Source organism: Sminthopsis crassicaudata, chromosome 1, assembly GCF_048593235.1.
Source record: "Sminthopsis crassicaudata isolate SCR6 chromosome 1, ASM4859323v1, whole genome shotgun sequence".
NCBI classification, from domain to species: domain Eukaryota; kingdom Metazoa; phylum Chordata; class Mammalia; order Dasyuromorphia; family Dasyuridae; genus Sminthopsis; species Sminthopsis crassicaudata.
Genome location: NC_133617.1, coordinates 756,386,652 through 756,402,786, shown reverse-complemented (window position 1 = coordinate 756,402,786; position 16,135 = coordinate 756,386,652). Strand labels below are relative to the sequence as shown.

At 41.2% G+C, this 16,135-nt stretch overlaps 1 protein-coding gene across 1 annotated transcript; it reads right to left on the bottom strand.

Moving 5' to 3' along the window:
• Positions 1-2,502: 2,502 nt before the first annotated feature.
• LOC141551531 (uncharacterized) lies at positions 2,503-14,443 on the bottom strand. Its single transcript, XM_074283272.1, has 5 exons — positions 13,451-14,443; positions 13,235-13,366; positions 7,827-7,879; positions 2,726-2,774; positions 2,503-2,652 (listed from the first exon to the last, which is right to left on the bottom strand). Exons 1-5 carry the CDS (start codon positions 14,312-14,314, stop codon positions 2,503-2,505), a joined length of 1,248 nt encoding a protein of 415 aa, XP_074139373.1. The 5' UTR covers positions 14,315-14,443.
• Between the last annotated feature and the right edge of the window lie 1,692 nt (positions 14,444-16,135).

Below are 16,135 nucleotides of genomic sequence, written 5' to 3'. Positions count from 1 at the left end.
TGTGCCATTGTCTCTGCCAATTCCTGGCACTCTGCCTGGGGGAGCCCAAATTAAACCACCAGAAAACCAGTTTGTATAGTACCAGGGCACACAGTCTTGGTGCCCAGGAACAACAGAATCCCAGCAGCCTCTTTGAAATGGTAGAGATCAGTCCTTGTGTCACGGTGGGGCTTAGAAGGACTGGAGCAGAAGGATGGTTCCAGAGCTCTTTGTACTGGAACTTCAGGGTTTAGATGAAGAGCTTTTCTCAAGGCTTATTGGCTGAACCCAAGAAGTGGCCAAGCTGAGAGACTGGGGAGATGTGCAAAGGCCTGTGGAACCTGAGGTGGAAGAACAGGAGCAGCCTCAGGAGGACAGTTTGTATAGTAACTTGCAACCCACGAACAACAGAGGCAAGGGGAATCCTAGCAGTCTCTTTTAGACAGGAGAGGCCCTTGTACCAGGACAGGGCTTAGAAGCACCAGAATCTCAGGATGGCCCCAGAGCTCTTTGCACCAGAACTTTTGGGCTTGGACCTCAAGCCTTTCTCACTACATTCTGGCTACACCAAGAAATGATCAAAGGGATTCGGGGAGACCTGAACAGGCTTGTGGGACCCGAGGCAGAAGGACATGAGCAGCCCCAGGAGGACAGTTCCTGCTCTGATGAGCTGGGAAGTCTCCCAGACTCTGCTCCCAGGCGGCTGTGACAAGAGTTTGTGAAGGGTTTTCCCAGGAGCTTCAGGGGCTACAAGGACAGCTTGGCCATAGCAAATCAAGAGGAGAGGGACAGACTTTGGGAGGAGGCAATGGTGGGCCCAAAGGGAGCAGACCAGATCCCAGTGGGATGGAGATTCACCATGAAGTGGTGAGCAGGTCAGTCTGTTGTAATGGGAAGGGCACCAGTTAGGGGGTGTGTGGGGTGTGTCTCTGTGCCCAAGACACCAAGGGCCCAAGGAATCACGTGGAAACATAGAAGGGCAGGGCAGTTCTTACTGTGTTCTTCCTAATGCCTATTTTTGTAAAGAAATGACCCACACACAAGGCCCTGCCAGCTTCTCAGCCCGTCCTCCATATCCATGGCAATGGCTGTGACGGCTGATTTTGGGCAGGTCTAGGGACGGTCTGCACTCACCTGAGGAGGAGGTCCGAGGCTCCCAGGGCCCATTCCCTCTGGCTCCAGGCTCCCTGTGCAGGTACCAAAGCAACCAAAGTGACTCCATTTTGTCAAGTTCCTCCTTCTGGTCCCTGGCTTTTATATGCAAGTCCTGTTGTTCCCACCCTGGAAGGACTCACAAATGTAGCAACAGCCAAAGCTCTTACTGAGAGAGGTCGCACCTAACCATGGGGGCTTTAGTTCCAAGCCTCTTTGAAAACCACGAGAAAGCCAGGAGCTCCCAGGAGAATCCCTCCCTTATTACCTGTGCATGGAAAAGCCCCCTCCATTTTTTTAGTCCCACACTGAGCGCCTTGGTGTTCTTAGTCTGGGCGCCGGCTATCTGGGGCTCTCACATTAAAGCTGTTCTAATTTCACTCCCCTTTGTGGTACAAAGGCCCTGGGCCTGTCCTCAGGGGAGAAACTCTACCCTATAGAAGAATGCAGGGAGGGTTAGGATTGGAAAGAAAATGGGGCTGAAGAGGAAGACAACTGCCCTCCTCTTCTCCCTCTTCTCCCCATCCTCCTACAGAGACCCCAGATATACAAGGGATCCCAGATGGGATGAGACTAGTCAGAAGCTCAGTGGTTCCTGAGACAGCGCTCTCTCCCCCCACCTGGTCCTCTGACCTCCTGTGTCCCCTCACACATCATCCTTCAGACAACAGACTGCTTGGTGTAGGAAGGAGGAGAGCCAGGGAAGTGGGGGATGAGCCAGGGAAGTGGGACCTTAGAATTAAACCTTTAGGGGGTGACGGGGGAAGCCTGAGCCTGGGGGACAAAATCCTGTCTGGGATTCCACTCTGAGGGCTCTGAGAAGAAAAGGCTAGCAAAGTAGGTTTGAGGAGGAGGGGTTAGGCTCTGGGAAGGAAAAGAGACCAATATGGGTCTTGGCAGGAGGTCAGAGACCCTCAAGTGACAGAAGTGCAGCAGGGGAACAGCTGAGCCTGGAAAAACAGGAGGTCTACTTAGGAGCTGGGGAGGACTGCTGAGACCATCTTGGAGAGTTTATTCTTGGAGTCTCTCAAGGGAAAGGGGAGACGGGGAGCCCCATGCCTGGGAGCTGATGGGCAACAAGCCCAAGAACTATAGGATCACATAAGGAAGAGCAGGAAAGAGCTTTAGTAACTGTGTTTAGGTGAGGTCCGGGAGGCAGGAAGGCTGGACTCTTGAATGCTTAAAGGGGGCTGGGTCTGAAGGGAGGACACTTGAATTCAACACTTGATTTAATATAAAAGGTTGGAAAGCCAGGACGGGGAATGTGAAAAATGAGGTGGAGACGGGGAGATGGGAGGCCTGGGCCCTGATCGGAAGGATGAAATCCGGACTCCAGATTTCTGTGGACTAAGTCTGAAATCTGGTCAAGTGTCACTCACATCTGGGAAGGGAGTGGAGTCTGGAAAAGGGTTGGGGCGGGAGCTCCTGCAGCAGGCAGGCCTGGTAGAGAGGTAGGCCTTGGTAGAGTCGGAGGACACTCACCACGTGGTCAGGAGGAGGCCCGATGGCCAGAGGAGTCAGCTGAAACCAGGATATAGGTATGTGTGGTGGGGGAGGGGGTGCGGATTGGAGGGGGAACTCTGCCCACACCTACCTGGGACTCCAAGCTCGGGTCTGACTCTTGGGAGACAAAGAGGTCACAGCTGCAGTGGAAGGCGGAGATGTCAGATCAAGCATCTTCTGCTTCCCACCCATTCACTCTGCTCTGATCTTCCTAGTCCCAAGAGCCCCACCCGGTCCATTCCCAGGCGGCTGAGCACACCCCCACCCACCTGAGGGCCAGGACTTTAGGAGTCTGGTACCTTCTCCTACCTAAGCCCTGCCATCCATGACTCAAAAATCCGCTCTTCTGTCCTAAACTCCTCCAAACTCTGCTCAAATTCCTTCTAGGTCAAGCCCAGACCCCTCTTCCCTCCCTCCAGGCTGGTCATCTGGGAGAGCGCCTCCTCCCCACGGCCTCCCCCGGCTCCTTCCCTCTCAGACTCAGCCCCCATCCTCCACAGCAGAGAGACCGCCCTGCTAAACCTGCCTCCCCAGAGCGAGCCAAAGTGAGGGACCCCATTGCTTGTGCAGGCCACAGCCAGGGGCTCTGGGGAAGCTGGGGATGCTCCGCGCAGTTTGTCACTGTTAATCCGGATCGGATTGGACTGTTTTAAACCTTTACTGGGGGACCAGACCTTAAGGCAAAATATCCTGAAACTTCATCATTAAAGCAATATGATGAGAAACTGCAAGAATAAAAATTAAAGGCATTTGGATAAGAATGACTCTGTTCTATTTTGAATGTGATCATTCTAGTGTAACAAATTGAGGGATGGAGGAAGCGAATTTTGTATATAAGATAATTCAGACACGCACAGAACAGGACTGGTCCTGTTTAGGGAGTGTGTTTCACGCTTTAAATCTGCAATGTTGTTTGGGATGTCCCGACTTCGATTTTGCTGCTATTGGAATGTTTGGGAATTCATTGCATGAGAAAAAAAGGATTTTAAAAAACGGTTTCTAGATGGCGATACAATTGTATTCTTAGAAGTTTCCTTTTGGGATCTCGATACTATGAAACTAGGATTTAAACTGTAAGAGTGTATTCAAATGTTTAAAACTTCTTACCTACTTTTATTTGGATACGTTTGGGAACTGCCCTCCTATAATGGTTACTCTATTCCAAATATTCCCACCTGCTATTCCATTCCAATTATGAAATTATGAACTGTGAGAAAGTGTCATTCCAATGTTTAAACATTCTTCCACACTCAATTGGGTACATTTTGAGGAAAATCCCTCAATAATGCTGCCATGTTATTCCAGTCAAGTGGCATTAGGAATGGATTATGATGGGGAAATATCACTAATATGTGTGTTTAAGAACATTAATGCTTGAATAACCAATAATCCTTGCTATTGTCAATCTCTTTCCCTTAATGATTGGTTTGAGGCCATTTATCAAATAACTTAACAATTCAACTTTTTAAAGACTTCATCCTAATTCACTCTTCTCTTGAAATGCCTCATTCTTTATTTATTTTCAAGTGCAAGTACATTTTTAAGTGTAACCCTTAGATCCACTCCAATGTCCCGAGCAGGTAATTTTATTCAGGCAACAAGCAAAATCCCAGAAGAACAGGCGTCTAGAATTTTCACTATCGTATGGGATTGCCTTTCATCTAGGGGAGGGAGTAGAAGGAGGGAGGGGAAAATTTGGAAAAATGAATACAAGGGATAATGTTATAAAAAAAAAAAATTACTCATGCATATGTACTGTCAAAAAATTTATAATTGTATAATTATAAAATTAATTAAAATATGAAATTATGAAAAAAAATAAAATGAGCTGGAGATGGAAATAGCAAAACACTCCAGTGTCTTTGCCGAGAAACTCCAAATGGAGTCACAAAAAGTCAGATACAACTGAAAAACTATTCAACAAGTGACTCAAAATTCTAAGAATCAGTGACTATTCAATTACAGTATTTCTTGAAATAAAGCAGAATCAGAAGGTCTGTGTTTAAAAAAAAGAAAAAGAATTTTCACTATCATTAAGCAATGGCAAAGGCAGCAATAAAATTAGTCAATAATCATGAGACCAGAAACTAGAAGAAATTCTACAAGAACTCTTGGAGAATTGGAGTCACTGATTCTCAGATTGGAAGGGAATTCAAAGGTTGTGTCATAAAAGGTGAAACCCAAAGAGAGACCCTTCTACCTCTTGAATCAGACAACTTCATATCTAGAAAGCTAAAATTTTAGAAAATTTATTTATTATTTTTGTAACCTGAAAAGTGAATCTGTCTTGCCACCCTCTTGCCCCCATTGCTTCTTATTCTGGTCATCCTGGGTCAGACAGGAAAAGTCTAAGAAGACTGGGTAAGATTTCACATGCTTGAAGAGGGCAATCCTGGTTCTGACTGCCATGAATTTAGATTCTAACAGGTCTCCTAACTAAAGCTCCTTAGTTCTTCCAAATGATCCTCCTGGCACAGATTTAAGGTCCTTCACCATGCTGGCTTCCTTCCTGTGGATGCTCTATAATTTATCCACATCTTGTGGTCACACAAGTTTCAGATCTGGTATTGATATATGATTTTGTGGCCCCCTGATTCTAGAAGGGCTTCTGTTGAGGCAATAAGTCAGTGATTTTAGATTCTCTGCCTCAGAAAACTCCTAAGCCCAACCTGTCAGATTCTGACCCCTCCTTAGTCAGATAGCTTCTGACCTCTGGAAACTCCCACAGATCAAACTCCTGAGACAATAGTGAATAGGACCACTCCTCAAATCTCCCCGGTCTGATAATCTCCTCAGTAATAATCTAATCAATCAAGAACCACTCCTTCCTATCTATGAGCCAGAGAATTAGCATATCTTGGATTGAAAGCTGGATAACCCTAACTCTTGCTTGTTTCTCTGCTGAATTCCCTTCGAATTCCAAGCCCCCTTGGTAAGGAAGTTACTTACAATAAAGCTTTGCCTCTTGACAAGGAGATGGGTTCCAGCCTGCACATTCCCTGCACCAGTGGTCTGAGTTAAGCACCACGCCTAAGTTTGAAAACCAGAAAGCCCTTAATAATTAAAGGAGACTACTATAAGTTGGTTCTCCCAAAGCCCCGACAGCTGTGAATCATACCCACCTGAAGGAATTGCAAATCTGCCTTTATTGAGGCAGAAGTTGCTTGTGAATTGGGAATGAAATAAAGGGGAGGCAAGAGGGAAGAGCCACTAGGACAGAGAATGCAACTGCCTCTCAGTCTCCTTGTGGTGTTATCCACTCAAATGAAAGGATCTGTTGGTCAGAATTAGATCCTCAGCAGCCACTAGCTCCTGTCTCACCCAGAAGCCACTAGCAGGTTGCCCCAGTAACGGGTCTGAGACCACACACAGACTTTTGGGTTACCCTATTCCGAACCTCAACATTTGGTGGCCTGATCCAGAGAGAGTCTGGCCTTCCCTAGCTTCACTCCATCCTTGTCAATATAAGACTCCCATTTTTTCCCCCCACAATCCTATAAGGGGTCACCCCAAGCCACCGGAGAAGACTTGTCTGGGTTGTCATGAGCTCCATGCCTAGCAAGTTTTCTTTGACTGGGGACACCCAGACTAGGAAACAATGGCAATTTTTCAACAAAGTTCCTAGGGAACCTTTGCCACCCTCTTCCCTGAGACACCAGAGGAAGGTTACCCCCCCCCCCCCAATGCACATGGCCAGTATGGGTTTGACAATATCTTGATCTGCAGCCCCACCCCAGAGGCTTCTCTGCAGCCACACACACCCTTAACTTTCAGCCCCGTCCCCCTCCACAGGGCTATGAAGTTTATTGTTTAAAGGTCCAACACATCAGTTTTTTAAGACCCTGAAAGCTCATCTAGTCTCTTGCTCCTGCCTTATGAAAGGTGGGGCCAATCTCAGACCACTTTTCAAAGCAGCTTGGGTGACCCTCCTTGGAATTAGCAGCCACATTCCCTCTGATTGGGGAAGCCTCTAGGCTCAGCCCAGGCCAACCTCCCCACCAGCTTCCGAGCATGGTTGCCCTCCCAGAGTTTCAGAATTGGGGAAAGGAATGAGGAGGATCTATAGAGACTCCAGGTCTGCTTTTCATATTTGCAGGCTCATGGGGTTATATAAAAAAGGGACTTTAGAGAGCAAAAAGTTCTCCTATTAAATATGCGAGGGAAAGAGATTTGCAGATCTGCCTGGCCTACTTCCCATTTGCACCTGAAAATGGCACTCTCTTTCTTTCTCACTTTCATTTTCTGCCTTTCCCCATCAGTCTATCTGTCTATCTTATACTCTCCATATTCTCTTTCTCACTCTCTTTTATTCTTTCTTTCTTACTCCCCTTTGCCTAAAAGCCTTTTGTATTGTCTGGTGTGCACTAAGAGAAGCCTTATATCTAAAGGCCTTTCTATGTTGGTTACATTTATAAGGTTTCTCTCTCATGTGAATTTTCTGATGGACAGTAAGATTTGGCTTATACCGAAAAGTCTCTCTAGACTGCTTACATTTACAAGGTTTCTCTCTAGTGTGGATTCTCTGATGTGAAGTAACATGGCCCCTTAGTTTCTTTTTTGGAGATAGTTACAACTTATTTCTTTTAGAAAAAATTATCATTATAGGCCCCCTGCATATCCTTGGAACAAGGAAATTTTTAAAAATTGCTGAAATTATCCACATTTTAAAATGTGTCCCATACAGAAAATGAAGTTCATCATCCTGTAGCATGGAAGGATAGGGCATGTTCCACTATTGCAAAACTTTCTCTTTTTAGAAGTTCACAATCCCCTTGAAGGATTGAGACAGTGATCCAAGGGATTTGATCCACAAATTGGTTAGTGGCCTTTTAAGTGGCAAAACATTGTCTGATTTGATTATAAAGATAGTTGTCCTATCAGAAAATATGTATGTGCACATTTCCACTTAAGAGCTCTCCTTAGGAAGTAATTTCAATGTCATGATCAGGAATACACTGTTTTGGGGATTGTGCAGTGATTACATCAAACTTTGACCAGTTCTAAGTGCAACACATTCCTCTGGTTTCTCAACTTGACATGAAAATGTTTCCAACATTCCAGGAAGGTTGGACTTTCATGGAGAAATGGCTACAGACATGCAAAGACCCTCAGGGACTGTAACTCACTGGGCCAGAATAATTCTCTGACTCCTGGGTTCCCTAGCAACCCCATCTCATCAAATCTCTGATCACCTGAGCAAGATGTTTCCTGAGCTTTCATTCTTGCAGCAGAGCTGGCAGGCTACCTGAAACCCAGGGCCAGGAGGCAGGGACAGTTGAGACCATGAAATCATAATTGGAGACCACAACCTTGTTAGAAAAAGAGACATTCATTGAAATGTGTATGGTTATTTGCTAATTTGAACTTACCCTCTGTTTATGTTACATTTCTTCTGTCTGGCATTTTCTCAAAGGAATTGGTTGGCTACATGTGCTGGTCATTCAGTAGGGTTTCAGTGAGAGTATAATGACTTTACCAGTGGTAGAAAAAAACAATATTAAATCTGAAGAAATTCTATCCTTTCAAAGGTTGTGAATGGGACTGATTAGATGAAATTTTCTCAGTTTGATTCCTATTCCCAGGCCTTGAAACTCTTCATGCAGGAAATCACATTGAGTTAGTGAAGTTACAGGAATGGACATGACCCTCAGGAAGCAGATGCTCTCCAGTGAAAAGCTTGGATCTTTTCCCATTTAACAGGGTGTCCTACTTCCTGCTGGTCAGTCAAGTGGAAGACGTCTCCTGGGTGTGTTGGGCCTCTCCCTGCAGGGACTAAATAAATGGGACCTTGGCCACTTCTCCTCGGATTTTTGACCTCATACATGTGTGAGCATTTTCCTCATTTATTTCAGAATCAGAATGCAGTCAGGAGGACAGGAGTTCAAATCCAGCCTCAGACATTTAACACTTCCCATCTTTGTGAACCTAGGCAAGTCATTTAACTACAATTGCCCCATAAAAAAAATAATAATAATAAATCAATTAGAATACAGTTAGTAGTACAGTGGATAAAGCTTTAATCATGAAGATCTGAGCTTTAATCCCACCTCATAAATAGGCTAGTCAATTTTCAGGATTCCTGTTTGCCTCAGTTTCTTATACTATAAAATGAGCATAACAATTACACTTAATTCTAGGGTTCTCATGAGGATAAAATGAGAGAGCACAGTGCACAGCATACAGTAAACGCTGTAGAAATGGTAGTCATTTTTTTAAATCAATTTTTACAATTATAAATTTTTTGACAGTATATATGCATGAGTAATTTTTTTTTTAAATAACATTATCCCTTGTATTCATTTTTCCAATTTTCCCCTCCTTCCCTCTACTTCCTCCCCTACATGACAGGCAATCCCATACATTTTACATGTGTCACAGTATAACGTAGATACAATATATGTGTGTAAATCCAATTTTCTTGTTGCACGTTAAGTATTGGATTCTGAAGGTATAAGTAACCTGGGTAGATAGACAGTAGTGCTAACAGTTTACATTCACTTCCCAGTGTTCCTTCTCCAAGTGTAGTTGTTTCTGTCCATCATTGATCAACTGGAAGTGAGTTGAATCTTCTCCATGTTGAAGATATCCACTTCCATCAGAATACGTCTTCATACAGTATTGTTGTTGAAGTGTATAGTGATCTTCTGATTCTGCTCATTTCACTCAGCATCAATTCATGTAAGTCTCTCCAAACCTTTCTGAATTCATCCTGCTGGTCATTTCTTACAGAGCAATAATATCCCATAATCTTCATATAAATGGTAATCATTTTAATGAGGGAAAGGAAAGGGGGAACCCCATTTCAACCCCCATCAATTTGATTCCATTTTGGCTATTTCCTTCCTCCCCAGTATTTTGCTTCTGACCATCACCTCTTTCAAATAGCCCTCCAAATTTACATCTTTCCCCTACTACTTCTGTTTTCCCCTCTCTTAGCTTCCCCCTTGCCTTTTCCCCTTTCTCTCCCACTTCCTTATAAAGTGAGTTTTCTGTGAAACCAAATATGTCTAATACCCTCTTTGAGCCGAATCTGATGAAAATAAGAATCACACAATGTTCATTCTTCCTTTTTTCCCTAAATTATAATAAGTCTTCTTTGCCTCTTTATGAAATGTAATTTCCCTAATTTTATCTCCATTGATCTGTTTTCCCAGTGCAATCCCCTTTCCATCTCTAGTCTTTTTCTATATGATCACGATAAAATCAAATTCAACTCTAGCTTTTTTATCAGAAATAAATGAAATTCACCTATATTATTGAATGTCCATTTTCTTCCCTGAAATATAGTGCTCACTTTAGCCGGATAGTTGATTCATGGCTACATTCCAAGTTCCTTTGCTTTTTAGAACATCAGATTCCAGGCCCTTCAATCCTTTAAGGTGAAAGCTGCTGGGTCCTGGGTAATCCTGATTGTGGCTCCTTAACATCCAAATTGGTTCTTTCTAGCTGCTTGCAATATTTTTTCCTTGCCCTGATAATTCTGAAATTTAGCTATGCTATTCCTTGTAATTGTCATTTTGGGATCTCTTTAAGGAAAGGGAAAAAAAAATAAAGCAAATTGAAGCAAACTAAAACACTTTAATCTTAGTGTAGCTTGAACCTGAGTTAATCCCTTGCAGTGGGGGTCTCTCATGTCAGAAAAGATGGGCATTTGATCACCTTTTAACAAATCCTAATGTTAAATGGTTTTTTACAACAGCTGAACCAATTCACACTTACACACACTTAATTATTGTTCCTCTAATTCTTTGGGCATCTAAATCTATTTCCAACTTTTGGATCAACATAGGAAATTTGATTGATATAAGCTTTCATCTCATAAGTGAAATGTTTAATTCTTAAAAGCACCTTAATTAAACACAATTCTTTGTTTGAATGAAAATGGCAACAAATCTATTCCAGGAATTGCAGAATTGTTCATTTAGGAATGACTCAATGATCTAGGTTCAGAATTCCTCATATCTTTCTTCCTCTCCAAACTCCAGTCATATGCAGAAGGCTTAGTGAAGTAAAGTGAGTTATTATCTCTAATCTGAAGCTGATAACCCAGAAAGAATTGGCAGAAGGAATAGACTTCATCTTCAAGCTGTTCTTTGAATTCTTAGATTCCCCCACAGAATTTAAAATCAGAAGACACCCTAATTCTTACTTAAATGCCCCAAGTCCCATTAAGTGAGATTACTTTGCTAAAAATACAGAGGTACAGAATCCAAATTTCAAACCATGTCTTTAGAATCCAAATCTAGCCATTTTTACATTCAGTCACATTGCTCTTCAAATAAGTGAGCAGGTGGAAAAGAAGGATCAAATATGCATAAGAACCTATCTGCTATCTCTAGTCGTCTTTTATGTTTCCTTTCTCTATATATCCTTAGGGTTATGGCTAGAGAAGGCTAAATATAGAAGGCATCAATATCACCACATCTCCCAATATACCTGATTCATTTTCTTACTTAGTTTAATATGTTGACCCTTCTTCGGATTTAGCTCTAGCCAATAAGATTTTTATAAATTCCTTTCCCTATTGAATATATTCATAAGGATTTTCTACTGTGTGAACTTTCTGATGGGCAGTAAGACTTGTCTATACCTAAAAGTCTCTCCACACTGCTTACCTTTTTTTTTTTTTCATGTTAAATATATTACAATATATTCTAGATACAAATTATGTGTGTAGAACCGAATTTCTTGTTGCACAGGAAGAATTGGATTCAGAAGGTAAAAATAGCAGTTTACACTCATTTCCCAGTGTTCCTTTTCTGGATGTAGCTGATTCTGTCCATCATTGATCAGTTGGAATTGGATTAGCTCTTCTCTATGTTGAAGATATCCACTTCCATCAGAATACATCCTCGTACACTATCATTGTTGAAGTGTATAATGATCTCCTGGTTCTGCTTATTTCACTCAGCATCAGTTGATGTAAGTCTCTCCAAGCCTCTCTGTACTTCTCCTGTTGGTCATTTCTTACGGAACAATAATATTCCATAACATTCATATACCATAATTTACCCAACCATTCTCCAATTGATGGACATCCATTCATCTTCCAGCTTCTAGCCACTCTGAAAAGGGCTGCCACAAACATTTTGGCACATAAAGGTCCATTTCCCTTCTTTAGTATTTCCTTGGGATATAAGCCCAGTAATAGTATGGCTGGGTCAAAGAGTATGCACATTTTGATAACTTTTTGGGCATAATTCCAGATTGCTCTCCAGAATGGTTGGATTCTTTCACAACTCCACCAACAATGCATCAGTGTCCCAGTTTTCCCACATCCCCTCCAACATTCATCATTATTTGTTCCTGTCATCTTAGCCAATCTGACAGGTGTGTAGTGGTATCTCAGAGTTGTCTTAATTTGCATTTCTCTGATCAATAGTGATTTGGAACACTCTTTCATATGAGTGGAAATAGTTTTAATTTCATCATCTGAAAATTGTCTGTTCATATCCTTTGACCTTTTATCAATTGAAGAATGGCTTGATTTCTTATAAATTAAAGTCAATTCTCTGTATATTTTGGAGATGAGGCCTTTATCAGAACCGTTAACCGTAAAAATATTTTCCCAATTTGTTACTTCCCTTCTAATCTTGTTTGCATTAGTTTTGTTTGTGCAGAAACTTTTTAATTTGGTGTAATCAAAATTTTCTATTTTGTGATCAATAATGGTCTCTAGTTCTCCCTTGGACACAAACTCCTTCCTCCTCCACAAGTCTGAGAGGTAAACCATCCCATGTTCCTCCAATTTATTTATGATTTCATTCTTTAGGCCTAAATCTTGGACGCATTTTGATCTAATCTTAGTATGTGGTGTTAAATGTGGGTCCATGCCTAGATTCTGCCATACTAATTTCCAGTTTTCCCAGCAGTTTTTGTCAAATAATGAATTCTTATTCCAAAATTTGGGATCTTTGGGTTTGTCAAACACTAGATTGCTATTTTTATTCACTATCTTGCCCTGTGAACCTAACCTATACCACTGATCAACTAGTCTATTTCTTAGCCAATACCAAATGGTTTTCGTGACTGCTACTTTATAATACAGTTCTAGATCAGGTACAGCTAGACCACCTTCACTTAATTTTTTTTTTCATTACTTCCCTTGAAATTCTCAACCTTTTGTTGTTCCATATGAATTCTGTTGTTATTTTTTCTAGGTTATTAAAATAGTTTCTTGGAAGTCTGATTGGTATAGCACAAAATAAATAGATTAGTTTAGGGAGTATTGTCATCTTAATTATATTCGCTCGGCCTATCCAAGAGCACTGAATGTCTTTCCAATTATTTAAATCTGACTTTATTTTTGTGGCAAGTGTTTTGTAATTTTTCTCATATAATTCCTGACTCTCCTTTGGTAGATATATTCCCAAATATTTTATACTATCGACCATTATTTTGAATGGAATTTCTCTTTGTATCTCTTGCTGTTGGATTGTGTTGGTAATGTATAAAAATGCTGAGGATTTATGTGGATTTATTTTGTATCCTGCAACTTTGCTAAAATTCTGAATTATTTCTAACACTGCTTACAATCCTAAAAATTCTCTCCAGTGTGGATTCTTTGATGTGTAGTAAGACTTTTTTTATATCTAAAGGCCTTTCCACACTGTTTACATTCATAAGGTTTCTCTCCAGTGTGGATTCTTTGATGTGTAGTAAGACTTTTTTTATATCTAAAGGCCTTTCCACACTGTTTACATTCATAAGGTTTCTCACCAGTGTGGATTCTCTGATGTCCAGTAAGATTTTTCTTATACCTAAAGGCCTTTACACATTGGTTACTTTCATAAAGTTTCTCTCCAGTGTGGATTGCCTGATGTTTAGTAAGAGAGCCTACTTGCCTAAAAGCTTTTCCATATTGGTTACATTCATAAGGTTTCTCTCCAGTATGGTTTCTCTGATGTCTGATAAGATTTCCTTTACGACTAAAAGACTTTCCACACTGCTTACATTCATAAGGTTTCTCTCCAGTGTGGATTTTCTGATGTCTGATAAGATTCCCTTTATGACCAAAACCCTTTCCACACTGCTTACATTCATAAGGTTTCTCTCCAGTGTGCATTGCTTGATGTGCAGTAAGAGTTCCTACTTGCCTAAAGGTCTTTCCACATTGGTTACATTCATAAGGTTTTTCTCCAGTGTGGATTGCCTGATGTACAGTAAGAGCTCCTACTTGTCTAAAGGCCTTTCCACATTGGTTACATTCATAAGGTTTTTCACCAGTGTGGATTCTACGATGTACAGTAAGGTAGTTCCTATATCTAAAGGTCTTTCCACAGTGGTTACATTCATAAGGTTTCTCTCCAGTGTGGATTCTCTGATGTGCAGTAAGACATGGCATTTGCCTAAAGGCCTTTCCACACTGGTTACATTCATATGGTTTCTTTCCAGTATGGTTTCTCTGATGTAAGATAAGATTTCTTTTACGAATAAACACCTTTCCACACTGCTTACATTTATAAGGTTTCTCACCAGTGTGGATTCTCTGATGTCCAGTAAGATTTTTCTGACACCTAAATACCTTTCCACACTGATTACATTCATGTGGTTTCTCTCCAGTGTGGAATGCCTGATGTAGATTAAGTGATCTCTGGTCTGTAAAACCCTTTCCACATTGGTAAGATGCATAAGGTTCCTGTCCAGTATGGATTCTCTGATGGGCAGTAACATTTTCCATTGGCCTAAAAGCCTTTCCATCTTGGTAATATGCATATGTTTTCTCTTCAATGTGGATTCTCTGATGTCTAGTAAGAGCTCTCCTTTCTCTAAAAGCTCTTCCACCTTGCTTTTCTCCAGAGTCAATGATCTCATGTGTCACACAGATTTCTCTCCAAGGTAAGTCACAAGGACCATTACTCATGAAGCTTTGCTTCTGACTTTCTACCACAGAAAGGCTTAGGTGTGCAGTAGTTTCCTTCATTTCAAGTCCCATTGCACCTTCTGAAAAACAACCACAACAAAGAATACAACAAATACAGACATGATATAGGCACATATATATATTTATATCCCCTTCTCTCCATCAGCAGAACAGAAACTCAGTTATTGCTATTTTCCTAGGCAAAGAGCAAAAATCTAAAATGGGCAGAATCAATCATTTTAAAATCTCATTATTTTCATCTTAAGGATGACTGAATTTCTAATGAGTTTTACCCACAATAACATTGAAATCACATAACAAATCTGTGACAATATAGAAAGTCTTCATTTAGTTTACAAGTAAAACTCAGATCATCAGCTCAGATTGGCTGAGTTACTTAACCAAATCCCAACAGGTGAGAATAGAATTCACACCTTTGAATGGGCATGCTCTGCCTATAATATTTGACAAATTAACTCTGCTCTCCATTTTTCCCTTTCCAATTCATTATCAGCACTTTCAATCCTTTCTTCATAGACATATCATTGGATGCATATGTATTAAATACTCAAATTATTTCATAATATCCTACCAATATGAATAATCAATTTCACTTATGAGCGTTTTCCATTTCATTTTTTTTTCTGTTACATGATTTGAGGTCACATTCAGAATATTAACATTGTGCTTTTGTTTATCTGAGGGAGAAGTGATTTTGTTCTGACCAATTACTTTTTTTTTTTGGAGACAGCTATTGCTCATTTCTTTTAGAAAAAAATTAGCATCAAATGCCCTTGCATATCACTAGAACAAGCACAATTTTAAGAAATAGATGAAATTATTGACATTTGAACATGTGTGTCATACAGAAATGAAGTTCATCATTCTCTAGTATGGAAGGGTAGGGCATGCTCCACTATTGCAATCCTTTCCCTTTTAGAAGTTCACAATCTCCTTGAAGGATTGAGACAGTGATCCAAGGGATTTGACCCACAAATTGGTTAGTGGCACTTTAAGTGGTAAGTCATAGTCTGATGTGATTATAAAAATAGTTGTCCTCTCAGACAACATGTATGTGCACATTTCCACCTCAAGAGCTCTCTTTCTGAAGTGATTTCAATCTATCATCATCAGGCTTTGGGGGGTTTTGCAGTGATTACATAAAACTCTGACCACTTCTAAGTGCAACACCTTCCTCTGCTTTCTCAACTTGACATGAAATTGTTTCCAACTTTCCAGGAATGTTAGACTTTCATGGATACATGGCTACAGGAGTGCAAAGACCCTCTGAAACTGTCTCTCACTGTGCCAGAATAATTCTCTGACTCCTGGATTACCTAGCACCCCCATCTCATCAAATCTCTAATGACCTGACTAAGAGGTTTCCTGGGCATTTATTCTTGCAGCAGTGCTGGCAGGCTACTTGAAACCCAGGGCCAGGAGGCAGGGACAGTAGAGACCATGAAAACGTCATGGGAGATCACAATCATTCTATATTCTACCCTTTCAAAGATTGTGAGTAGGTGTGATTAGATGAAGTTTTCTCAGTTTGAGCCTAAGTCACATGATCCCTTTTCTCAGGCCTTGAACCCTGGGATGCAAAAAATTACATTAAGTTAGTGAAGTTACAGGAAGTGA

Excerpts from the sequence above, each read along its gene's own strand:
- LOC141551531 (XM_074283272.1), bottom strand. The coding sequence starts at position 14,314 with ATGGAAAATGTTACTGCCCATCAGAGAATCCATACTGGACAGGAACCT. Across the intron at positions 13,367-13,450 it reads GCTCTCTTACTAAACATCAG|AGAATCCACACTGGTGAGAA; the intron begins GCAATCCACACT and ends ACTGGACATCAG. Across the intron at positions 7,880-13,234 it reads AATGTAAACAGTGTGGAAAG|GTAGCCTGCCAGCTCTGCTG; the intron begins GCCTTTAGATAT and ends CCTGGGTTTCAG.